Source organism: Halichoerus grypus, chromosome 10, assembly GCF_964656455.1.
Source record: "Halichoerus grypus chromosome 10, mHalGry1.hap1.1, whole genome shotgun sequence".
NCBI classification, from domain to species: Eukaryota; Metazoa; Chordata; class Mammalia; order Carnivora; family Phocidae; genus Halichoerus; species Halichoerus grypus.
Genome location: NC_135721.1, coordinates 47533740 through 47559044, shown reverse-complemented (window position 1 = coordinate 47559044; position 25305 = coordinate 47533740). Strand labels below are relative to the sequence as shown.

At 47.6% G+C, this 25305-nt stretch overlaps 1 protein-coding gene across 2 annotated transcripts in view; it reads left to right on the top strand.

Moving 5' to 3' along the window:
• The window catches only part of HK2 (hexokinase 2), a 61950-nt gene that overhangs the window by 18620 nt on the left and 18025 nt on the right, over positions 1–25305 (top strand). For both annotated transcript variants that reach the window (XM_036099425.2, XM_036099426.2), the window contains 6 exons: positions 58–220; positions 16064–16212; positions 21203–21322; positions 21968–22063; positions 22934–23033; positions 23354–23537. In XM_036099425.2, the coding sequence (XP_035955318.2) occupies positions 58–220; positions 16064–16212; positions 21203–21322; positions 21968–22063; positions 22934–23033; positions 23354–23537 (812 nt within the window). The remainder of the gene's footprint in view (positions 1–57; positions 221–16063; positions 16213–21202; positions 21323–21967; positions 22064–22933; positions 23034–23353; positions 23538–25305) is intronic.

The window sequence follows — 25305 nt, the reverse complement described above, 5'->3', positions numbered from 1 at the left end:
TACCACACTGATTTACTGCCGGTCTCTAACTCTTGTTTTCCCCCCACCCTTTTGCAGGTTGACCAGTATCTCTACCACATGCGTCTTTCTGATGAGAACCTTCTGGAGATCTCTAAGCGGTTCCGCAAGGAGATGGAGAAAGGGCTTGGAGCCACCACCCACCCCACTGCTTCAGTGAAAATGCTGCCCACCTTTGTGAGGTCTACTCCGGATGGGACAGGTGCTGCCCCTGGGCGGGGGGGTGCGGCTCAGGGTGCCCCATTGCCTGGGGGAGATTTGGGTGGCTTTTTGTTCAGGGACTGTAAGAACAATGTATCAGCAAAGGTTCTTTGGTTTCACGCCTCAGAAACCAGCCCTGGCTAGGTGAAGCATACAGGAAATTTAACAAAGTCGACAGGGAGGGGTAGACAGGAAAACTGGGAGGCAGGCAGCCATGGCAATCAAGGTTGAAGCAAGTGTTTGTGAGCCCTACCAAGGCATTGCTGCCGGCCATTTGTTATCCGTCCCTGTGCTGAGGCAGGCTGATCGGCTGAGTTTGGGAGCTCACAGTCCCACCGAGATTGCACACAGTCATGGTGATGAAGAACAACTGTGTTTGAGATGGTCACAGCCAGAGGCCGGGCAGTCACTCTACGTGGCACATTCCACAGCCTTGCTGGAGAAACAGCATGGTACAGATTGTCCTGTGTGTTTCTGGAACTCCGTGAAAAAAAAGAGTACTTGAAGTCCACATACGCTTGGGAGAACGTGAAGAGCCACAGTGCATGTCTAGGGATTAAAGGCTCTGAGGGTGCACAAGAACCTGTCACGCTTTGTTTCATCCCCTTATTTGGATACAGACCCTGTATTTCACGATGCACCATCCAGCAGGTGATTTAATCAAACCAGAGTAAAGGGTGGTGGTGGAGATGGAAGTGGGAAGGTAGGTTGGGCTAGAGGGCCTTGCACGCACACCTAAAACAGTGGGTCTGTCTTCAGTAAGCGCAGGGGAGTAACAGAGTTTTCAAGGAGTGTGGGCAGAACTGTCTGGGTAACGCACATGAGCAGCAGCATCTGCCCTGTGGGACGGAGTGATGGGGCGGCTGGTAGAGACAGGGCGAGGCCCAGTGGGATGTGCTGGGCAGCGACAGGAGTCAGAGGGGATGCTAGGATGTTGAGCCCTGCTGCCGAGGGGTGGCGGCATCCTCCGAGAAGGGACGGAACGCAGTTGTGTCAGCACATTCACATCCTTGTGTCATTTAACCCTCGGAGTAACTGTTCACTGGTAGACGTGAGGTACCTGTGGGGGCCGGGAGGGGCGAGCAGTGTGGGACAGCCACCCGCATGTGGATGGTGGGGCAAGAGCCCCAGGGGCAGCCGCCCAGGCAGGGGAGGAGCCAGCAAGCACAGACTCCCCGACCCGAGGGAGGAGAGAGCACCAAGATACCGCTGGGGAGGGCACAGGGTGAGGGCTTGTTCATGCGCCCTGTGCCTTCAGAGGTCCCATCACATCTGGCTCCTTGAGGCTAACCCGCCTGAGAGCCTCCGGGGACCTGCTTTGTCTAAGGAGACTTTGGACCTTCCTACAATTTGGAAAATAAGTATGTTTGCCTTGGGACTCAGCCTGGACCCAGCACCGAGCGTGTGGCCTGGTTCAGGATTGCTCTGTGTGTGTGTCTCAGCCCTGCAGTGAGTTCCCTGAGGCGAGCGGCCGCCTCCGATCGCTGGGTATCCCTCATATGCCCTCCACATTGGCACTGTTTACTGTACCCACCACTCCCTCTGACTGGCGGCCACACCCGCTTCTATTGTTTTTATTTGACATTCTCATAAATTTACTAGCTCCTTAAGGCCAGGGACATTGTTTTATTTCAGGCATCAGCACCAGGCAAGTACCCCAAGTGTCTACTACATTTTTATGGTCTAAGAGCTTTTCTGAGCACCTATGTGCAGTAACTCATTTACTTTTCATAAAACCCTATAAGGGAAGTACCAATTTTATCCACATTTTAAAAAAAAAATTTTTTTTTAAGAGGAGGAATTTGAAGCTTGGATGGTCAAATTCTTGCCTAAGGTCACACAGCTAATGAGAGGCTGAGTCAGGATTCAAACTCATATATGCCAAAGGTCAGGCGTCAAGGCCGCACCCGACCCATTATGTGTGTGCGTGCACGCGTGAGCCTGTGCACTCAGCACCAGGGCACATGGTCTGAGCGCAGCTGCAAGCGTTTGAAATGTGGGGCTGGCTGTCTGGCTTCAGTAGGTGAATAAATTTGTTGAGAACTAGGTATGGGGCCAGCTTTTAACATTCTCACTGCTTTCCTGAGATTGGAGCCCTGGACGCCCCCCTTTGCCTCTTAGAGTTTGCACTGATTACTGTGCTATGTGGTCATTGAATTTTCTTCTGTGACCTCAGGCTGGGGTCCTGGGATCCTGTCTGCGTCCCAGGGTGGAGCCACAAGGAGCATTTAGCCTCTGTGAATGTGAGTTGCTTGGACTGAGGTGGAAGCCGGGGGCTGACTCCTGCAGCCTTCTGGGGCAGAAGGGTCTGGGGCAAGACTTTTTGCTTGATCTCCTTTGCACACAGACACAGGGAGATTTTACATGACTTTGGTGATACACAGAGTACCTCTTTATAATGTCAAATCCTAGAGGGTAACTGGGGATGGTATGTGAAAGGAATAATGTGTACTGGAATGTTTTATTCCCTTAAGCAGAGCAAGTGCCCCAAGTGTAGGAACCCCAGCCCTCAGCCCCTTCATTTCTCCCTTGCTGGGGTCCTTGGGCCAGCAACTCACCCTAGCTCTCTGGGACGCAGTGTGTTCTCCTTTGTACAATGAAGAGGTGGGTCTGGGAGTCCCAATCTGTTCTGCATGTGTACTAGAACCAGTGTGCTGCTTATTTATGCACAAAAAAAATTCTTTGAAATACTGTGATGGGGGCATAGTCCTTAATGTCCATCAGTTGTGCACCGGTCAATTCATGCAGAAAACGGTCCTCTGCAACCCATTATAAAGCACGAGATAGATTTACCTATATTTACTCTGTAAACTCATGTATATATATGTAGCTCAAGGTATATAAAGTCTCAAGGACACACACTGAACTATTAGTAGTAGTTTTCCTGGTACATGAGGTTGGCAATGACTAGTAAAGTGGAAGGTGTACGTATATGGCAACTCGGTAATACTACCTCGGGCTATATTGTAACTAGAGCAGATTCCCTTATGAACCAAGGAGGCCTGTTCAAGAATGTTCATAACATTGTTGCTTATAATGACAGAATATTGGAAACTGTTTATGGACTATCCCTGTGGAGGGATACTATGCTATGAATGTGTGTATATTAATATGGATACATCTAAAAAACAGTGTGTGTAACATTGGGGAGGGACTGGTACCTCCTAGTAGCTGGATGTAACTTAAAATCACTCAAACAATGCTGTGTATTGCTTATGGGCATACACACATCGTAAAATTTATTAGGATCTAAACTGGAATATATATCCAAGATGAATGATAGGAATTGCTCTTGGAAAATTAAGAAAGGAAACTGAACTTGGGGAGGGGAGTATGAGGGGATGTAATTTAAAATGGTCAATGTCAAGGCTTTCAATTTTATATTTTGTTAGTTGTTAGCCTGGGTTCTTTGCTGCTACTGGGGGTTATGTGTCTCTCCCACAGAAGGCTAGGGGTCTTTGCTCAAGTGATGCCTTTTCCACGAGTACCTTCCTCAGCCCATTCCTTTCCAGCATTTCTTCTTGAATCTGGGAAATTAAATCTCGGATCTAAATCTCTGATATAGAGGGACTTAATCTTTAAATCAGTGGCTTTCTGACTTTTCTGGACTGCATGCTTACACCAAGAAACACCCATGTATAAATATTTATATACAGCTGAAACAAGTTTCAGGGACCAGTGTCTATTCTGGCATGCGGTGCAGTCAGATATATTGCTGTCTGTTCATTTTCAGAAGCTGCTGGTCAAGAGCCACTGAGTTTTTTTCCAGCTTGCCCTGTGAACGCTGCTGCCTTAAAAGCTCCTCACCCAGTTTTGTCCTAGATGGGCGTTTGTAAAATCGGCTTCTTCTTGGTGGGGATGGGAGGTGGTTTCAGGGCAGTGTCGGGAGGGGTGAGGATCAGAATGCTAGGTTAAATGGGGTTGAATTCAAACTGTGTGCTTAGGAGCAGTTCATGTATGCCCTGATCCTCAGTTTCCCCATTTGTAGAAAGAGGAACCATTAAGTGGCTGGAGGCCCAAGAATTAAGGGAAAAGCAAATATGTGCCCTTCTCATGTGTTCTGTAAACACAGTCCTGTGATAACCACAAGTCACCTCTGCAAGAGCCACGGCCAGCACCAAGCTCACTGAGAGAGGGCGAGTAAGCCTTCCAGGTCCTTCCTTTTGGAGGGAGTGGCTGTGAGGGTTCATCCCCATCCCCAGAGGCCCTGCGTTTTGGAGCGAGGACCAGGTTCCAACTCTTGTTTCGATGGGTTCCAGCTGTCTAATGGTAATGAAAATCCTGGTAGAAAGTGTGGGAGGGACTTCAGGAAGCTTCAGGCCGTCCATTTATGATGGAGGCCTCCATTACACTGAAGGAAAAATGAACCTTCAAATCTTGGTTTGCGATCTATGAGCAGGAAGGGAATGTCAGTGGACACAGAGCCCATGGCCGCTGATTCTAAAATAGCCACACTTCATAGATTGTGTGGACCATCTGTGCACAGAAATGTAGTCGGCACAGATAAAAATGAAATATATGTAGATGGGCCAAGAATATCAGACGGCTGGGGCACCTGCCTGGCTCCGTCGGTTGAGCGTCTGCCTTTGGCTCGGGTGGTGATCTCAGGGTCCTGGGATCGAGCCCTGCGTCGGGCTCCTTGCTCGGTGGGGAGTCTGCTTCTCCCTCTCCCCCACCTGCTGGTGCTCTGTCACTCTTCCCCCCTCAAATAAATAAATAACATCTTAAAAAATATACCATTAAGAATATCAGATGGCTGTCATTCGGAGTATATAAAAAAAAATCTTCCCCCTTTCTCTGCCTCCCCCACCCCCTCAGTTTCAAAAAGTTGAAAGAATTGTATAACGGACGTCCACGTACAGACTATCCAGATTCTTCTACATTGATATGTTACTAAATTTGCTTTACCACACTCCTCCATCCTTCTACCCATCAGTGCATCTTGTTTTATTTGATGCATTTGCAAAGTAAATTACAGAAATCAGTTTATTTCAACCCCAAAATTTCAGTATGCACATTACTAACTAGATTTTAATATTTGTTTTCTTTTTAATATAAAATTGACATACAGTGAGATGACAAATTATAAGTATCATCCGATGAGTTGACAAATAACGTACAGTTTTAATACAGTGTATATATTTAATACAACCCCCATCAAGAGAGAACACATTACCACCAGCCCAGAAAGTTCCCTTGTGCCCCTTCCCAGGCAATCCCTGACCGCCAGAAGCAATCACTTTTAAATTTTCCATGTGTATGAGTTTTGCCTGTTGAACAACGTTCCACAAATCTAGTCATAGGGTATTTACTCTTTATGCAAGCCTTCATCTATCCATTATACGGTGAGCTTTATCCAGGTTGTGTATATCGGTAGTTCGTTCCTTTTGGTTGCTGATTTCATGGTATGTTTGGAAGCCTATATGAGGTGCATATTGATGGACACCTGGGCTGTTTCCAGTTTTCACCCATTAGGACTAAAGCTGCTTTAGACATTTTTGCACAAGCCTCTTCATGGACTCATGCATTCATTTTCTTGGGTAAACAACTAGGAGTGGAATTTCTAGGTCATAAAGTTTGGTGTGTATTTTATTATAAGAAACTGCCAGACTTTTTTCCAAAGTGATTGAACCATTCTGTTTTATATTTTACACTCCCACCAACAGTGTGAGAGTGCCGCTTGCCCCTTATCCTCACCGATATTTTTGTCTGTACCCTTCCCCTACCTTCTTCTGGGTTTTTGTGGTGCAGAGTTGAATAAAGAAAGCATTTGTTTCTATCTGCCAGGAACCCCTCCTTCTCTGACCTCTCCGTAGGCAGCCCTGCCCTAAGGCATGGCTGTGTGTCTGATCGTGGTGCCCGCTCCAGCCACAGTCCCATCAGCGGGCCTACCACATATGTCACAGGGACCCATCCGGCTCTCAGAGGACAGAACAGTTCTATCCGAAGAGTAAACGCAGGAATAATTGGCGCTATTTAATGAGCACCCACGATGTCTATGCTAGGCGATTTACATAAATAATCTGTTTTTTTCCCCACGCAAACTTTTTTTTTTTTAAGATTTTATTTATTTATTTGACACAGAGAGAGAGATAGTGAGAGCAGGAACACAAGCAGGGGGAGTGGGAGAAGGAGAAGCAGGCTTCCTGCCGAGCAGGGAGCCCGATACAGGGCTCGATCCCAGGACCCTGGGGTTATGACCTGAGCCGAAGGCAGACGCTTAATGACTGAGCCACCTAGGCGCCCCCCCCCCCCCCCGGCCCCCACGCAAACTCTTTAAGAGAGACATTCCAGTGTAAAAGTAAGGCAGCTGAAGCCAAAGGAAGTGGGTGATTGCCAAGGTCACACAAGGCCAGTGAATGGCAGAGGTGAAGAGTTGAAGAGTTTAAGGATTTAAGCAGAGGGAGTCCTAACTCCATGGCTATAACATTCGTAATTTACATCCACTTGTGTTGCTGAATGAAAGTTTCTAGAGCAAATTGGATTATCACCTTTTAAATACATCACAGATAGGGGTTTGCCTGGTACCATTAAAATAAGAAGCTCAAGTACAACCCAACTGAGAATCTACTAATATTCCAGTTGCAATTTCCACTTTACAAATAAAGTATCTTTGTGGTGTCTTTATCTCAACAAGATTGTTTAGATATAAAGATGCCTATTGTAAGGCCCAGTGAGTTGAAGGCTTTGCTGTATTGATCATTTGATACTTCCCCACTTCTCTTGAATTGTGGATTATTTTCACAGGTGAGTATATCTCTACCATCTAGGCAGGCTGAACTCCTGAGAGAGCAGGGGATGATGATGATGATGATGATGATGATGATGATGATGGTGATAATGACAAACTGTAGGTTTATTAAATGCCAACCGCCGTGCTGAGCACTGTCTTTGAGCAATGTCATTAATTCTGACAGTGACCCAGTGGTAGGCACTATGAACCCCATTTTACAGAAAAACTAGATTTGTTTGATTAGGCATCTTGCTGGAAGTCACATGGTGAGCCAATGGACGTGCTTGATTTTAAGCCCACCTGCTGGGTGTCTGCCTGGGTGCTTAGCCATACCACGAAAGGTGCATTTTGGGTTTCTCTGCCACCCGCTCAGCCCCTCTGCCCCCTGTTAGCACAGTGCATTCATTCTTCGGCTAGTAACTCAGGCCTGTCTCTTCAGTTTGGTTCCACAGAGTCCCCACCAAGGCTGGTCCTCTGTGGGGAAGCAGTATGCTTAAAAATGCCTTGTGCCCCACCTTGGAAGAATGAAAATTGTCCTGGGGGAGATAAGGCTTTACACAGATCAGATGATTACAGAATGGTACCCAATCATATCATGTAAGCACACAATGTAAAGAGAGACTAGGCTGCTAGGGTTGCACAGAGGCTAGTAAAACCCGAAAGGAGCCCTTATTTTGGTTGCTCAGCATTATATCTGTTAACAGGCACGCAGTGGAGACAGATCAATAACCAGCACACAAGCAAGTTAGTGGATTTATATGACACCGACAGTATAAACCAAAGATTGTATTGATAAGTGGCTTCCTTATAGTAGTAGCTAGAGTTTATTAAACATTTACATGTACCCGGCATTGTGCCAAACACCTTACACATTCATTGCATTGAATTTTGGCCGGACACTGTGTGTGTGTGTGTGTGTGTGCATGTGTGTGTGCACACTCGTGTTTGTGTCCCCGAGCCGTGGGGAGTGGAGGGGAGGTGCTGGCTAGAGAGGTCATTACTATCCCCTTTTAACAGATGATGAAACTGGACATTTCTAGTAACTTACCTGAAATGGTACGGCTGATTCATACTGAAACAGGATTTGAACTCCTGGTAGGCCTGCCTGAAAATCTGAACACACCCAACAGATTGAAACACGTTTTAATCCTTTGAAGAGTGGTTTCACATCTGTGGAGCGAATGTAAACACTTCTGTGATTGGCACATATTTTGAGCTTAAACACTTCTTGAGTATCAAAACACCGGGATGGTGCTTTCCGATGGTGTTCTGGGAGCTTTGGGGGCACTTAACAATGTGTTAATTGTGCTCCAGCCCCCTTCTTTCAGTGGGAGCAGCTCTGTTTTTCTCTAGTTTTATATTTTGGCATTTGGCATCCTATTGCTTAAAATGATTAGAAGGCCAACGTCGTAGAAGATCCAATTACCCCGTTCCTTGACTGTACTAGACACTAGCATTAACTGTGATTTGATACCTTTAATGACATGGAGTTACTTTATTTCTGAGCTACTGAGTGGAGACCAGCATTGTATTCTAATGGAGTAGCTGGGATCTTGGAGCTTAAAAAGAGGCCCCCAGACGTGGCGGTGGCAAGCGATTCCAAGTACACGGGAAATACGTGCCTCAAAGCCTGTGTCTGCCAAAGGTGGTTTTGCTGGATTACCTATCCAGGACCTGCAGATTTCTCTTTTGAGTCCTCTTAATTGGAGTCCATGCCATACAATCTTAGAGCAGTCTCTTGCAGTGTGCTAGCTAGCACGCATTGGAAAACTAAAGGATAAACAAGGTCTCCAACCCAGAGCTACTCTGGGGAGGAAGATTGGAATGTTCGGTGCAGTCATCTGGGGCCCCTGGAAATGTTCCTGCTGTGGCAGGGCAGGCAGGAGCTAGTCCCTTTGGGGGCATTGAATTATTAAAGGGCCACTTAGGAACTGGATGTGATAGTACGGGTGTGTGTCTTTGACCTACCTCAAAGTTCAAGGCTCCATGCCTCTGGCATTAGGTGATGAGCGGTGATGTCCTTATGGTTGGATCTAACATGGCCCTGGGGTGACCAGCCATCCTGGTGTGCCTGGGACTCTCTAACTTTAAAGCACTGAAAGTCCCATGTTGGTCTTGGGCAAACTGGGGTGGCTGACCACCATACATGGCCCTAGAACCCAGGGCTTCATCACTGCTTGGCCCGACTATCTCACAGCGTCCTCCTCACCAGCGTCCCTGGCACTAGACTCATCATCCACATTGCTACTAAAGCCCTCTTGAAAACAAAGCTGACCCTGTGCTTAAAATCCAGAGTCCTTGGCATTGACATTTGCTACATGCAGGTAGCCGTGTTGTAGGAGCCCTACGTTACAGCCACTCCTGAACACGCCATGAACTTCCATACCCGTGTATATGTCCCCTTTTCCCTGTCTGGCAACTTCATACCAGCATTCAGACCTGGCTAGAACTCTACCTTGTCCGAGCAAAACCAGTCATTCCTTCTATCATGGGCTCGCCACTGTGCATCTAAGTGCTCCCTTTCTCACCGTCTGGTCAGGGACTGGGTTTGCATACAGCACCAGTTAGCCGAGAAGCTCTTAGTACTATGTTCGGTGCTCAGTGTTGAAATAGCTGATTGCAGAATGTGAAATATTTTGTTGGCAGGTCCTAGAATAGATTCTGTGTTTGACTCTTTAAAATAGTGATTTTTGGGCGCCTGGGTGGCTCAGTTGGTTAAGCGACTGCCTTCGGCTCAGGTCATGATCCTGTAGTCCCAGGATCGAGTCCCGCATCGGGCTCCCTGCTCAGCAGGGAGTCTGCTTCTCCCTCTGACCCTCCCCCCTCTCATGCGCTCTCTCTCATTCTCTCTCTCAAATAAATAAATAAAATCTTTAAAAAAAAAAAAAAAGTGATTTTTTAAAAAAACATTTTCTTTAGTAGTGGACCCCATTCCCAACTTTAAACAGAAGGAAATCTTATGTAGAACCCCATTATCTAAGACAGTAACAGTAAGGGAAAGATATAAAATTGGAAGTTAGGAGGTGGGAGGTGAGGTTGTGCCTTAACTGGCCTTCCTTAACTCGAGAAAAGCAGACCTTGCCACCTGCAAGGATCCCCAGAACTCCGGGAACACTGAGTAAAAGCCTCTTGTTCAAAAAGAGGCTCCTAGAGCCTGTTCTGAAAAAGTTCTGGGGCGGGGGGGCCGGGCCCTGGCTCCAACCTTGAACAGGCAGGGCGCTGCCCCTTTTGAAAGTAGTTGCCTTTGACGAAGGGCGCTGCTGCTTCAAAACACAAAACCAGACCCAACCTGTTTGTAAGTCACTCTTTGAGCTCCAAGTACCGGATGGAAGGAACAGGTGGTGAGCTATTTTAATTAGTGGCAAGTACCTAATGATTGAAAATAGATCCTGCTAGAAAATCCAACTGGCCCTTGCCTCTCCTTCCTCAAAAATTGCGTGGACCTTGCCAGGTGCAGGCCACTTACTTCTGCGTTATTAACAATGCTGAAGTTACGGCCTGCTCAGCCCCATTACTGATGTCTCATCGACGAACCTTATGGTGACTGTCATGTTCAGGCGGCCAGTCTAATGCCATTCTAGTCCTCCTCAGCCTTTCCCCGAGACAGGTGAATTCCCAGAAGAAATTGAAACCCTTTTATCTTGCTGACCTTAGTATTTGATAAGAGCCTCACCAAAAGTGGGCAGAATGGTAGTCCAGGATGGGAAATGAGTCAGCAAACACACTCCGCCAGACAGAACAACTTGGATCTTAACTGTTGGGCAATTTGATGGAGGGTAGCATGACCTAATGCTCCTCTTGCCTGTTCCTCTTTACTGTGGGCCAGCAGTGCTGGGTTGAGTCATTGCTTTCTTGTAGAAGAGGGTTGGTACCCCTTCTCTTGTCTGGTTTTGGGGGGGATGCTTTTAATGAGGAGGACCTTTGGCAGAGAGGGCTTGGTGGGAACAGAGGTTCCATGTGATTGTGGGAGATGGCAGCGATTTGTGGCTACCAAAAAAGACTATCAACAAGCTTTAAAGGTCCTGGGCTCCTGGGGGAGAAGGGCATGTCACCTCCATCCAGTGGATGTGTGTCTGCCACCACCCACTCATGTCTCAGAGCGCTTGGCCATCCAGTAGGCCTGGGGGAGGGAGGGACGGACTGCAGTTACTGATAAAGATTAGGGCGTCTTTGCTTTCTTTTTCAGCACTTCATGCCTTATTTGCCTCATTCTAGATTCTGTGCCAGGCCCTCCTTAGCTTCCAGGAACAAGAGACATGGGTGTGGTGCTGTGGGATAAGCATGGGCTTTGGGGTCAGATGTACTTGGTTCAAACCCAGCAGTCATTTACCCCTGTGTGACCTTAAACCAGATGACTGAACTTCTAAACCTCAGTGTCACTTCCTCTGCCACCCAGGCCAGCTTGGATCCTGCTGGTGACCTCTGCGCTTTATGCTCTTGGCATTGTTAATGAAGAATTCCTTATTTGAGGATTTACAACTTTCCCATGAGGAGCCTCCTTGCTCATCACAGTAGAAAACTTTGCTGGAGAACCAGACCTGAATTTGAATCTTGGTTTCAATTACTTGACCTGAGTCTTGGATTTTTTCATCTGGAAAATTGGTATTATGATGCCCCATATGGTTGCTAAAGATTGATGAGATAATGCTTATGAACAAAGTGACCATCACTTAACAAATGCTTTTCTTCCAATAAAAACACCTACGTGTTGGGCCCTCAAAAACTAAACCTCCCCACACCTGCCTCTTTCCATTGTTTTATTACCACAGTAATCCAGATGCCAGTGATGAAGTCGGAACTCTGTCCCAGGGACGAGAGAGATGAAGACAGGGTTTTGGGCTTCGTTTTCCAAAAAAAGTCCCATTAAAAAATCTAGAAAATGGGAGCTGGGGAATTAGCTCAAATGGTAGAGCGCTTGCTTAGCATGTGAGAGCTAGTGGGATCGATGCCTGCATTCTCCACAGCTGAATTTTATGCAGGGAGGGGCCCGCCCATCTGGGCCAATTTACCGCAAAATGGCGGCCGTGCAGTGAGTAGCTGGGTGCCCTTAGTGGGGTGCCTTCCCCAAGGGAGAGGCGGGGTGGGGGTGGGGCCTTAAACAACAACAACAAAAAAGAAAATAGATGGAATTTGGTCTTTTCATTACACTTTGAAACTTTGCTTCCTTCATTTTAGTAGTGGTGGTGGCCACATTCAGGAGGAATTGGGGAGAGTTAGGAAAGGTGGCAAACTCATGTAATCTTTAGAATTTGTATAGATACAACCTAAAATCCAGAAACCATAAATATTTTGACAACATAAAAATTAAATGTTTCTGCATGGCAAAAATACCACAAAGTAAAAAGACAGACATTCAACTGGAAAAAATGATAGTAAATATATAACCAATAAGACTATTTTCTTTAATATGCAAAGAGCTCTTTTAGGTAATTAAAGTAATGAATGTGTGTTTTTTTAAAAAAGATTTTATTTATCTGTCAGAGAGAGCACAAGCAGGGGGAGCGGCAGAGGCAGAGGGAGAAGCAGGCTCCCTGCTGAGCTGAAGGCAGACGCTTAACCGACTGAGCCACCCAGGTGTCCCTGAATGTATTATTTAAAAAGGCAAAAGATGTGAATAGGAAGTTCACAGAACAAGGAATTCAAAAGGCCAGTCAACAATTCAAAATGTGTAACCTTACACAATAGAAGGAAATCCAGTGTAAAAAATGAGATACCACTTTGAGCAAGCGGGTTGGCAAAGATTAATTGCCACATAACATGAGACCTCGGTGAGAACAAAACTCAGCTGTTGGTTTGTGGGGAAATCGTTGAGAACTTTCAGGCATGAACTTTTAGGCAACGTCTTCCAAATTAAAAGCATACATCCTAGGAACCAGCAATTCCAACTCCTTTCTCTGGATGTGTCTGTTAAGAGCCTCTGCTGTCTTTATAAAATAAATGTGCCTAAGGACACCCAAGAAACATTAATAATGATTACTTTTGGTGTGTGGAGAAGAAAAGAGAGATTTGCTTTTAATTTTTCCCACTTTTGTATTGTTTGAGCTTTTTAAGGAATCCGATGTTTATATTTTACTACTTTTAGAAAGTTAAATTGTGTTCCAGACATAACAGCATACTCAACAATGAAAGAGACCTTACCTCTGATCTGATGGTCTCATATTATAAATTGGTTGGTACTCAAACATTGTAACAAATGAACCATCAATGAGCAAATGCAATAAGAGGTGTTTTCTTAAAATGTTGCCTCAGATAGCAGCCATAATTCAGCAGAATGATCTCTCTGGACCTTACTGGGTCCTCTGTCACATGGCTGCGCACTTTCTTAAGAAACCTACCGTAAGCACGTTTTCCTGCCCCAGAGCCTTTCTCCCACCAGTCCAGTTTGATAGTCCCAGGCCCAGAGATGTGATGCTCCTTCACGCCCCATCACACACTCCCACGCTGTCTGCCCTGGGCTTCTGGAATGTCCTGGAAGGTTCACAGTAGAGGTGGGACTTGCACAACGAGTAGGTGTAGGTGGGGATTGGAGGGTCTGAGAAGAACTACCAAAGGGGAAAGAGTGACAGTAGCCGTTTATTGACGGCTTACTATGAGCCTACATATTCACACATAATATGTTCTGTATTTCGTGTCAGCCTCATGACCCCTGGGAGAAGTCAGTATTATGGGCCTTATTCTACAGGGGAGGTGACATGCTCAGAGGCCACATAGGTAGTGAAGCAGCTGAGCTGGAATTCAAATCAAAGCCTGTGTGCCCATCACTGAAGGCCCAGCTCTTCACCCCTGCTCTACAGGGGCCTCTCATGCACGATGTGGAGCTGGGCACCAGGAGAAGGGTCTGTCCACTGTCCCAAAGAGGGTCACCTTAGGATTTAGCTCTAGGAGTCATGGTGCTGGGCCTGCCCCAGAGATACTAGACCCTGGAAAGCATCCAGTCCTAGGCTGTGGTAATTGTGATCTTGTGTGTTTGCAGATGGGGGTGCCGGGGAGGAGGGATGCCGAGAGAAATGTCTGTTCCGGTGGAGTCTGAAAAGAAAGCAAGGGATGATATTCCTTCCTGGGAACGGAGACCGGGCTGGCCTTGAATCATGACCCCTGTGGTCGCCGATTCAGCGCATTGCGTGTGTCCTAGGCTGCAGAGTGCTGAGGCAGGCAGTTCGTCTTTGATTTTCCTTTTCATCCCCCATGACAACCACCACATAGCTTTTCCTGCAGCCTGGCTGGGTTCCCACTACCAGGAGAGGCTCAGAACTGGAGTGCCTGGAAAAGTTGCCCATGGCCACGAGAAGGGCCGAGTCACCCCCTGTGGGGTTGAGGTTACTCCAACTATCGAGCACCTGTAGCTAGTGGGGTTGGGAGGCTCTCCAGATGTCAGGGAGGGGACAGGGAATTAGCGCCCCTGAGGAGGAACGCTGAAGTCACTGGGGCAGATGCCAATGACTTTTCTTGGACAGGTTCCTTCAGTCCCCGCTGGTGAGGGTGATTTTGCTTTTCAGTCTGAGAGGCGGCCCTGACTGTGAGCCCAGAGGACTCCAGTGTGGGGACTGGGCCGTGAGTGGATGCCTGGATGGATCGTTTCTAGTACTTACGGAGTGTGTCCTAAGTTCTTGGCACTGTGTTGGGTAGTTGAGGCACATTATCTAGTTTTTTGCCTCACAACAACCACCTGAGTTAATGATGTTCCCATTTCAGAGGTGAGGCGGCCGAGCCTCAGGAACTTGCCACGGCCAAAATGTGGCCAGATATCTGACAAAGGTAATGTGGGCTCCAGAGCCAGGCTGTGCATGTCGCCACTACCAGACCACGGTGTGTGGAGGCAAGTCCCACAGAATCTTGGCTGGATGACACCCCTCTCCCCCAAGTTGCCCCTTCGGACTGTAGAGGCTGTGGGTAGTGCCCTCAGGGAGCTGGGCGGAAGTGGCTTTTCTCAGGGCCAAACAGTTACTGCTGCTCAGAGGGCCTGGGCGCAGAATGGACCCTTGTTGGCTCATTCGGTCAGAGCGTTTCCCTGCCCCGCTGGTCCATGCTGTCTTAGCTTCAGTGGCCGGTTACCCAGTGGGAAACGGGCTGAGTGCTGACAAACGTGCCAATAAGTGAATTCCCCAGGAAATAACACTGTATCCTTCTGAGACATTGTGTGGCAGGGCTGTGGAAAACTGGTGGAGCTTTGCTGGTAGGGGAAGACTGCTGAGAGGGTGAGTCCACCTCCCCGAGCCCTTGCCAGCCCCGCCAGCCCCCAGCCCTGGCCTGGCCTCTGTGCCTCTTCAGCACTTCTATTCCGTGCCATACAATGGAGCATGTCCCTGCAGCCAGCTGTATTATTGTCTAGAAGCTGGATGTTTCTTGTCTACACTGCTTGTTTCCTGGGGAGAAGGGACAGTGCCTTCCTGGTGACACCTGAAGATCTTCACCCACTTGTGTTTGTGGACTCTCCCTGTCCCCCCTCTACCCCAGCTCTGGGGCCTGTCTGAGTGGAACAGCTGAGTGGATACCTTTGGGTCAGCATTCTCTCACATTCTAATAAGCCTGGGATCTTTTTGGGGGGCACCTGATTGGCTGGTTTGCTAGGCCTCTTAATTTATAGCTATTTGGACCTCGTTCACTTCATCACATGACCCTCTTATCCTGCCACAAGACATTGCCATCATTGTATGCAGACATTATTAAAAAGTAAATTCTGTATGGGGACCACTATTTGGCTGAAAGCCCAGGGGCCCACAGCCTATAGCCGTGCGCTGGGTGTCCCTGGGGGCATGAAGAACAAAATTGAGGTGTGGACTCCTGGGATAGGGCCTGAAGGGCCCCTTGAGCTTGATGGGGACTTGGCTGAAAGCCCTGAAATACTTAGCTCTTGTGAGGGGGCGGGCACCTCATAATTGGGTGTAGGACTGTGTCATTGTTTGTGTGAATTCTAAAAGTAATATAAAAGTGCTCAGCATGAAGAAATAGAATCAGACCATACATAAATATCTGTGGTAAAAAGTAAGAACCACTGGCCACCCCATCACTGGGAGGTGACTGGTGTTTATGGAGGGACTCATGGGTTTTAAGTCTTGGCCTCTGGGAGGATCTTCTCTTTCCTGAACTCATAGCAGTCCCTTGTCTCTGCAGAACACGGAGAGTTCCTGGCTCTGGACCTCGGAGGGACAAACTTCCGTGTGCTTCGGGTAAGAGTAACAGACAATGGGCTCCAGAAGGTCGAGATGGAGAACCAGATCTATGCCATCCCCGAGGACCTCATGAGAGGCAGCGGCACTCAGGTAGGACCCTCCTCAGAGTGGCCACTGGGGCTCTGGGCCCCACAGGCACAGATGCGGCCCTTTCTCTGGTCTGGAGGGGGGAGACCCTGACTGAGGCTCAGATTTTCTGTCCTCTCCCTGCCTGGTGATCCCTTTCTATGCCTGGAGGTTGAGTGAGGCACCTCCATCAGGAGAGGTGCACACGGACCAGAGAGCGGGGAGCATGTGTGTGAGACCCCAGGGTCTGGATGGGCCGCAGCGGGTGGTGTTTTGGTTTGCCGTGTCTTTGGAGGTCTGCTTGCACGGGCTGATTAGTGACGAAAGCCTGCTGTCGGGAGGTCGGACCCACCCTGCTGGACACCTGTGGTGGTTAGTGGTGCCCTCAAACGGCAGGTCAGAACACATGGTTGTGGTCTGATATTTCCGCCTGCTGCTGTGGTCGTTCTGCAGCCCTCTGTCTCACACTTGTTACCACAGCATCGTAGGAAGATGGAACTTGGTCCTTTAGCTTTGTGGTTATTTGCTCTTTCTCTTCTTGCCTATCTAAAACAGAAGAGGCATTGCGCACAGGGGTGGAAGCTTATTGAGAAAACATCAAAATCCAGCTTTGGGGATCTGGCACTGTGTGCTTCCACATTGCCCCGAATCCTGCTTAGTCGTCCCCATATGTCTGTGGCCTCTAGAGCATCTAGACAATAAAAGGAGTGGATAGAGAAGAAATATGAAATCCAAGTAAGAATCCTGTCTGTAATAGCCAGGAAAAAAGGAGAAAGGAGGGAATTGCACTGTGGTAATCTCCAAACATGTATTGAGCTTCTCCTGTGCGTGGGGCAGTGACTCTTGCTGGGAATCAAAGATTCCCGGCCTGTCCCCTCCCGGGCTTACCGCACAGCTGGACCACCAGGACACGCAGAAAATAATAACGTGTTGAAGTGGATGAGTGACCCTCAGGAGGAGCTGACACACGATGACCTGTTGTGTGACAGGCTGAGCAAAGGCTTTTTGCCTGCATTTCTTCTTTTTATCGTCACACTGGCCCTATGAGGCTGAGTGCCTCTGTTATCTCACTTTATAGATGTTGAATTGGGTTTTCAAAGACTGAGTGACTTGGCCTTAGATCATAGGGGTGGGAAGGGCCAGAGTCACAACACGAAGCCAGATTGATGTGTTTGCACAATTCCCTGGGTCTCCGTCCACTAGGTAGGCTGTGTGATGTGGTCCATGTGAGTGGTACGTCCTGGAATTAGGCAACATGGTGGTCCTGGATCCCAACTCCCTGCCCCTGCTTCCAGAGTAGTAGGCCCTCCCCGAAGGCACTGGTGCCCCTGCACACATGAAGTCCTGTGGCGCAGGCCCTTCGGGGGCTCTCGCTCTCTCAAGAGTTCCCCCAGGAGAGCCCCCCTACAGAGGGGACTCTTCCTGCCACTGCTCCAGAAGTATCCGGCCAGTTGGTGGGTGACAGCCACTGGTCTGGCATGATTCTCTGCTCTTGGGTGTCCAGGGAGACTGGTCTCCCCTTTCAGCTGCTCTGCAAAAACCTTCCTTGGGATGTTCTTCCGGTTCCTTCTTCAGCTGCTTATCCGTCCATGGGTTGGAATCACTGAAGACATTCCTGGATGATGGCACTTCTGTAGGGATGACTCCCAGCTTGTGTGCTGGGCTAGCCTTGCTGATTTTCTCTCCAGCATGTACTCAATAAAAGAGCGAATAGAGGACATGAAATCCAATAAGATGCCGTGCCAAAGTGGTCACCTTTTAGGCCTTAGGGTTTAGAAGGGTGGAACCTTCTTACTCCTGGTGTACTATTCTTCTCACCATACTGGGCCCCCTCTTCAAAAGGGAATTTCAGACCAAGAGGAGAACATGTGGGGGAGAGACTGCCGTTAGAGTCTTTATTTGTCCTGGGGACAGCTCTGAGGGTAAGCCTGCTTTCCTTGTTTTCATGCTGCGGTTGAACAAGGGAGGTGAAGTCCCTGAGACTGTGGGATTTTAGCTCTATGGGGGTGGTCACATAGCTCCAGTATACATAAACAATGTGTTCGTCCAAATTAAAAAAAAAAAAGTGAGACCCACCTGGAAGAAACTATAAAGCTATTGTGATATTTTACAAGTTTTGAATAAATGGAAAATTGCTATATAAAAATGAAACATAAAGAAAACTAGAAGAAAGTGTAGGTGTTTATTTCACCCTAAGGAAGGGCAAGAATACTGTGCTTAAAAGCAGAAAGCAATTGGTCAAAAGACTGGAAGGAAATTCACAGTGGCCCTTTTAAAGATTTTTTTTTTTTTTAAGATTTTATTTACTTATTGAGAGAGAGAGCGAGCATGAGTGGGATGGAGGGGCAGAGGCAGAGGGAGAGGGAGAAGTAGACTCTGTGCTGAGCAGGGAGCCTGACATGGGGCTTGATCCCAGGACCCGGAGATCCTGACCTGAGCTGAAGGCAGATGCCAACCGACTGAGCCACCCAGGCGCCCCTATAGTGGCTATTTTAGTGGTGGAATTACTTTTTCCCTATATTTTCCTTTTCTTTTGGATCATAGGTGTCAATCTTTTAATTGGAGGAAAACAAATGGATTTTAAACATAAAATTTAGTTCAGACCAAGACCAAATCACCAAGCCCTAAGCTTGCAAAGATTTCTGAAGATCTGTGAACTTGGGCAGTATGGATCCCTGGATAAAATCTGTCTTCTAGCACACGAACTTCCACTTGAGCAATGAATTACGGATTGTAATAGCAGCCACTTTAGATGTTTAAAGTGTATCTTGTGGGAAGGGGAGTGAGCAGTCTCAGACCAATAAGGAAAAGGAATCCTTTTCTAACCTCATGAAATGGTGCCCTTTGAGCCTTTTTATGGCAGGAAGGTGTTAGCTCTTTCTCCCAGTATCTTATCCTTGGATCATCAGCTAATAGAAGAGGACATAGTCTTCCAATTAAGGGAGCAGATGGTCACCTCTTCCCTGCTTTTAAAGAGGCGTAGGTTCTCCTAACTGAGCACTGTCCAGTAGAACTTTTCCCAATGTATCTGCCCCTTCCAAATATGTTAGCTACTAGCTACTGGTGGCATTGAACACTTGAGATACGGCTAGTGTGATTGAGGGAGTGACTATTACATTTTTTAAGATTCCAAGTGATTAAGATAACCACAGATGGCCAGTGGCTACTGTATAAGTGAGTACCCCTTCACTGCCTCTTCTTGTTGGCAGCACAATTGGAAAGGGAGCAGTGGATCGGGGCTGGATGAGGGAAACCGTTTTGCTTTTCCCCCTTCCTAAGCTCCCCCTCCCTTCATCCCTGATGATTGGCCTTCTCTCTTTACACAGCTTCTGCAACTTCCTTTTTTTGGATAAAGACTATTTTTACTGAACATCATTTTGACTAGACTACCAGGAAGAAGGTGCTGGGAATTTGGTCATACTGTAAATTTTGTCTCTGGTCAGCTTCCCAACCGAAGAACAGAACTTGTTGAGTATCTATCTAGAAACCTTATATACATATTAAAATACTTGGCGTCTTCTCATGGTAGTTGGCACTTATGTATTGGTGATCCTCTTTGCAACAGAGCCTTGTCGTTGCCTAGTCTTTGCTCTTGAGAATGTTTTGTTTTGGAGATTGAGGGTTTCAGCATCAGCTGAGGTTAATTTTGCATGTGACCAGACTGGGACAGGATCAATGCAGGAAGTTGTTAGAGCTGGCCCCCTTCTAGATGGGGGTGGCCTTGTCTTCCTGGATTGCTCCCAGGAAGCATACCGCAGACATCTGGGGAGCCAGTGGGCCTGTCAGCCTACTCTGCCACCCCCAACCTTTCAGTTCCTTTGTAAATGCAAATACTTTTTGTTAGTGCAGTGGTTCTCAAAGCACTGCTTCAGGATCACTGGAGGGCCCCACCCCTACAGTTTCTGATTCAGCAGGTTTGGGTTTGGACCCTAGAATTTACATTTATAACATGATGGTGGTGATGTTGCTGGTCCAGGACCAGCAACCCCTGGGAACCCCTGGTTTAGTGGAATCTTCCTTGCTTCTGTCCAGAGAGGAAAACGTATATTCTCATCTACCCCCCTTGGCTTTTAGATTTTGCCATCTGGTCAACCTGGCTCTTGGCATCTACTTGGTCTCTTTGGCCTCTGCTTACTTTTTGTACCAGAATGCCCCTGGCCTCAGCCTGTAAGCATCTGGAGGGGGTCACTGCCTCTCTTTGGGAATGCTGAGTGGGAAAGAAGGAAGCCATGGGCCTGTGGGCCTTGGGACTGACTGAAAGCCTGGATAATTGTAAATACAGCTTTTTCTTAGGAGCTGTGGGTCCTGCTTGGCATGGTCATAGTTGTAAGGCTGCCCATCCACAAAACCCTATTTATTCTTCAGTGCTCTTCATGGATTCACTTGGTGTTTCATTTTGAAGTTAGAAAACAAAGATAACTTCTTTGAAATGTTCCTGGGAAATGACTTTTCCAGAATGGAAGAAAAATATAAGAGTTACTTATTTTTGTTAAGTTCATTCATAGAATGCTAACAGAGAATGTCCCATTCCCTCCCTAATCACAAGAGACAGGGATGCTAGAATACTTCTTGGCAGTGAGATGGGCTGCCCCCCCGGCAAGACAGTCAGCTGTGCACCCATGTCAAGGGGGGTTCTGACAGAGCCACCAAGGGATGTTCTGTTCCCAGGATATGTGATGACTTTCTGATCAGCTTTACCTATGATTTCCCCTGCCTCTCACAGGGTTTTGACAGTGGTTTGGATAAGTGGTTTGAGTGGAAGACAGTATTTAATAAGCACTAACTAGTTAGTGTTAAGCCCTTCTATGTATTCACTCATTTAATCCTTTTGGTAACTCTGAGGGCAGGTATAGTTTTCACCCCCATTTTATAGATGAGCAAATTAAGACTTCAGAGGGGATACACATCTTGTACACGTTCAGCTAGTTCCTTTCTGAGCTTAAAGTCTAGGTATGTTCTTAATTTCCATGCTCTTCTCCCTCCTCACTCATCTTCTTGTGTTGTGTGCTCTTAGCTGTTTGACCACATTGCAGAATGCCTGGCTAACTTCATGGATAAGCTACAAATCAAAGACAAGAAGCTCCCATTGGGTTTTACTTTCTCATTCCCCTGCGTCCAAACAAAACTAGATGAGGTAAGATGAGGTCTTTAGACACTTTTGTTGTTCATTCTTAGGGCTGGGAGGTCCGGGATGAACTTTGAGCCAGCTGCTTCTGTGGTTTTAGAGGCAGCTCTGATGGTTATATGAATGAGGCTGGAGTATTGAGAGTTCTGTCCTTGTGGGTGGGTGGGTGTGCGTAGGTGTGGGGGGATGGTGAAGAAGTATCAGAAGTGGGGGGAGGGTCTTTATCACTCATCCCTCAAAGGACAATATGCAACCCCCCATATGTTGTACATTATCCTCATCCCTTGTAGGGAACCAGGAATGGGAAATTAGGAACTCCTTTGATGTAGCGTTATCATGATAAAGCTCCTTGGAAGAAAGATGTCTGGGGAGTTAATGATGAGAGTCTCTTATTTTGGCATTTCTAAAGCCTGTTCTTTCCACTTTTGGGGGCAGTAGATCATGAAGGAATCATTCATTTAATCTTCTTTCTGGGGCTTCGAATGGGTCCCAATTTCTCTTTCCTAGGCTAATAAGGAAGCAGAATGAATATTTAAGCACGGTTGGAGTTTAGCTTAGCTCCGTGGCAGAGGTCTCCATTTACTAATGGTTGTTTGAGTAGTGTGGTCTGGGTTTTGTGAGGAATCAGTGTTCATTCCTTGGTCATTTTTTCAGAGTTTCCTGGTCTCCTGGACCAAGGGGTTCAAGTCCAGTGGTGTGGAAGGGAAAGACGTGGTTACTCTGATCCGGAAGGCCATCCAGAGGAGAGGGGTGAGTAGGGGAGGCAGGGATGGGGAGAAGGGAGGTGGAGTCTGGAGGCTCTTTACATTCTTTAGGGTCTACTCTGAAATCTTTCCCAGTCTGTCTTCAAATCAGCATGAGAACCTTTTTGTAGTTCTTAAGGGGAGATTTTCTTTTCCTTCCCTGCTAGGTGTACCCAATAATATTAAATTTTTTTCTAGTTTTATTGAGATATAGTTGACATACAGCTAAGTTTAAGGCATGCTTCATATTGACTTGGCATCCATTTACTGTGAAATGTTTGCCACACTGATAATCTTACATAATAAGCAGGTGCCTCTTGGGTCTTCAGATTAGCATGATGGATAATAACCAGATGCCTTTGGGGTCTTCAGATTAGCGTGATGGATAAATAATCTTAGCCTTGGTACAAGAAAAACCCTTCAGTCTCTAACCTGAAGAAGACTTGATTATCATTTTCAAGTAAGAAGGTTGGGATGATGTTGGCATCAGGATGGAATAGGGTAGAGAGAGTACAAGATAAAGGTCTGGTCATAGGAGTTACAGGGAAAGAGGGAGAGAAAAAGAAAAGAAGAAAGAGAAGCAGAAGGGGACAGTGATGACAAGATGGGCTCTTGTGAATGCAGTGATGTCTATAAACTAGATCGCAGGGCTGGTGGCCTCCATGGAGAGGACAGGCAGGGTGGGGAGTGAGTCACTGCTGTCAGACTGGATCTGGACCCAATTCCTAGCTCTAACCTTCTTTGGCTCCAAGTAGGGTTAGTAAGCGGGCAGCCCTAATGTACCTGAGCTGGGGGTCTTGCTGCTCTTTCTCTCCACCTTCACAATCATAACCTTTGTGTGATGGTGAAGATCAGAGCCCCACTTTTATCCCTGCAGGACTTTGATATTGATATCGTGGCTGTGGTGAACGACACAGTTGGGACCATGATGACCTGTGGTTATGATGACCAGAATTGCGAGATTGGTCTCATTGTAGGTGAGTGAACACTGGGTGTGGGGGGCTGGTGCTGGCTAATGGATGGGGGATGTGGGCTGGAAAGGGAGGAGGGCTCCATGGCCTGGATAATTCTTTGTACTTCATATTAGAAGATGATGGTACAGTCACTTTGGAGGGCTGAGCCAGAACTTACAGGTTGGGGGTTGTGGATTGGATCATGTTGGGGTACTCCAGGAGCCTGCACTGAGCAATCCCAGCCTCTCTAGCTGGTCTCAGGATGCTGGAGTAAGAGGGAGATGGGGGCTGGGGAGAGGCCGGTTGGTGCAGGTGGGTGTTGAGCAGTCCCTTGTTTTGGCCAGGCACGGGCAGCAATGCCTGCTACATGGAAGAGATGCGCCACATTGACATGGTGGAGGGCGACGAGGGGCGGATGTGTATCAACATGGAGTGGGGGGCCTTCGGGGACGATGGCATACTCGATGACTTCCGCACTGAGTTTGATCAGGAGATCGACATGGGCTCCCTGAACCCCGGGAAACAACTGTGAGCAGCAAGCCTTTGTGCGGTGGGCTCGTGGGGGTGGACTCAGGAGCTGAGCTGGGGGTTGACCAGAGCTGGGGGGTGGTTCTCACTTTTGCGTTATAGTGTTATATCCCCGAAAGGTTGGTTACGGGAGTGGTGTGCTCATCATGACTAAATTGCTGAGAGGGCTCTGAAAACGAATAAACAAGCGGACAAACCAGATTATAGATAATTTGGCTTTGTCCTTCAGAGCCATCATTTTAGAATGTCATTTCCTGAGTGTTGGCCCTGCTCTTTCTTCCACCTTCAATGTGTAAGCTGTCCATAGAAACAGTTTGTGAGACACGGAAGAGTCATCTTGACATGGCCAAGCTTAGGGTCCCTGAAAGCTGTCTTCGTAGGTCCCACCCCTGCCACTGCTCAGGGGATGAGGCTTATGACACTTGCCTCCTGCACACTGGCTGAGGCCCCGACTCTGACCTCTGGTAGAGCTGCCTGCGAGCTGAGCTGGAGCCGGCTGTAGGCAGACCCGGGGCCTCTGGAAAAGCTGGTTTAGGAGCCTCCTTGGCCACTTCCCTGAATGTGTGGCCCAGGACCACGAGGGTCTCCAATGTTTTGCACCCTGAATGTTATATTCTCCAGCCTGGCTAAACTTGGTTTTTAGGTACTTTTGACGGTTACAAAACATTATTTCGCTGTCGTTATTACACCAACATTGACCCAATGTCCCTATTAAAGATATTGAAACAGGGATTGCTCTAAGCTCTGAAGGCAATTACAAAATGTTTTGAGCAATTCAGGCCCCCTCTGGTCTTCTTGTTGCTATGACTGTTGCAGGAAAGCTTCTGGCATAGATCTCTGCTCAGAGAGGAAAACCCGACTCTATAAGCCAGCTTAGCAATGGGCTGTCTTTTTCTGTACAGGGAGAGTCCTTGCTTTCTCAAGGCATGGTTATTTAAGTCACAGGCTTCTCCCACATATTGAAGCATGAGTCCACTTGTAACTTTCATAGGAACGCACTGGCTGTGTCTGCCATGGCTGATGAGAATTTATGAACTGAAAAGTCACTCAATCAATGTCTGCCTCCAAGAATGAGGCACACCCAAGCCATTCAGAGGAGCTGTATGCCCTTCAAAGTGTCCGATGACAGAATTGCCAGCCCGGCCTTGGCAACACACCACTGGCTCAGCCTGAGACAAATCAAAGGCTGGGAGGATATCGACTACAAAGTGTCAGCCATGGTAGCCCAGAAGTCATTATTGGGCCCCAGGAGGAACTTTTTCCCACTCTTGATGTATTTCTAAATATTTTCCTAAATGTTGACTGAAACAAAGTTTGAATTAAAAAAAAACTGGAATAAAAGCTTTTATAAGTCACCCACACTTCAGAGCCCCACTGGACCTGTCCGCTGTCTGCCGTCGAACTAGCTATTTTGGAGAAGGTGGAGAGGCCGACATGAGTTGCTTACAGATAAAGCCAGGCAGCCTCCCACACAGTGTACCTGTGCTGGTGCTTGAACAATTTACATGCACCCTCTGTTCAGGCAATTTTGCAAGCTCTGCACTGAGCTCCAGTTCCGCCATACCTGGCCCTGGGTCTCGGGTGAGTCACTTCCTGAGGGCCTGGTTTTCCTGTCTTGTAGATTGTACCAGCTGACGTCATAATCCCGTAAACACCCCCTGCTCTGGGTTTCTTCGCTGAAGCCCAGCCTAGGTAGTGTCCGCTGGCCCTGGGGGGCCTCCTCTCTAGACCCCAGATGCTTAGATACCCAGAAAGGGCCTTCTTGCTG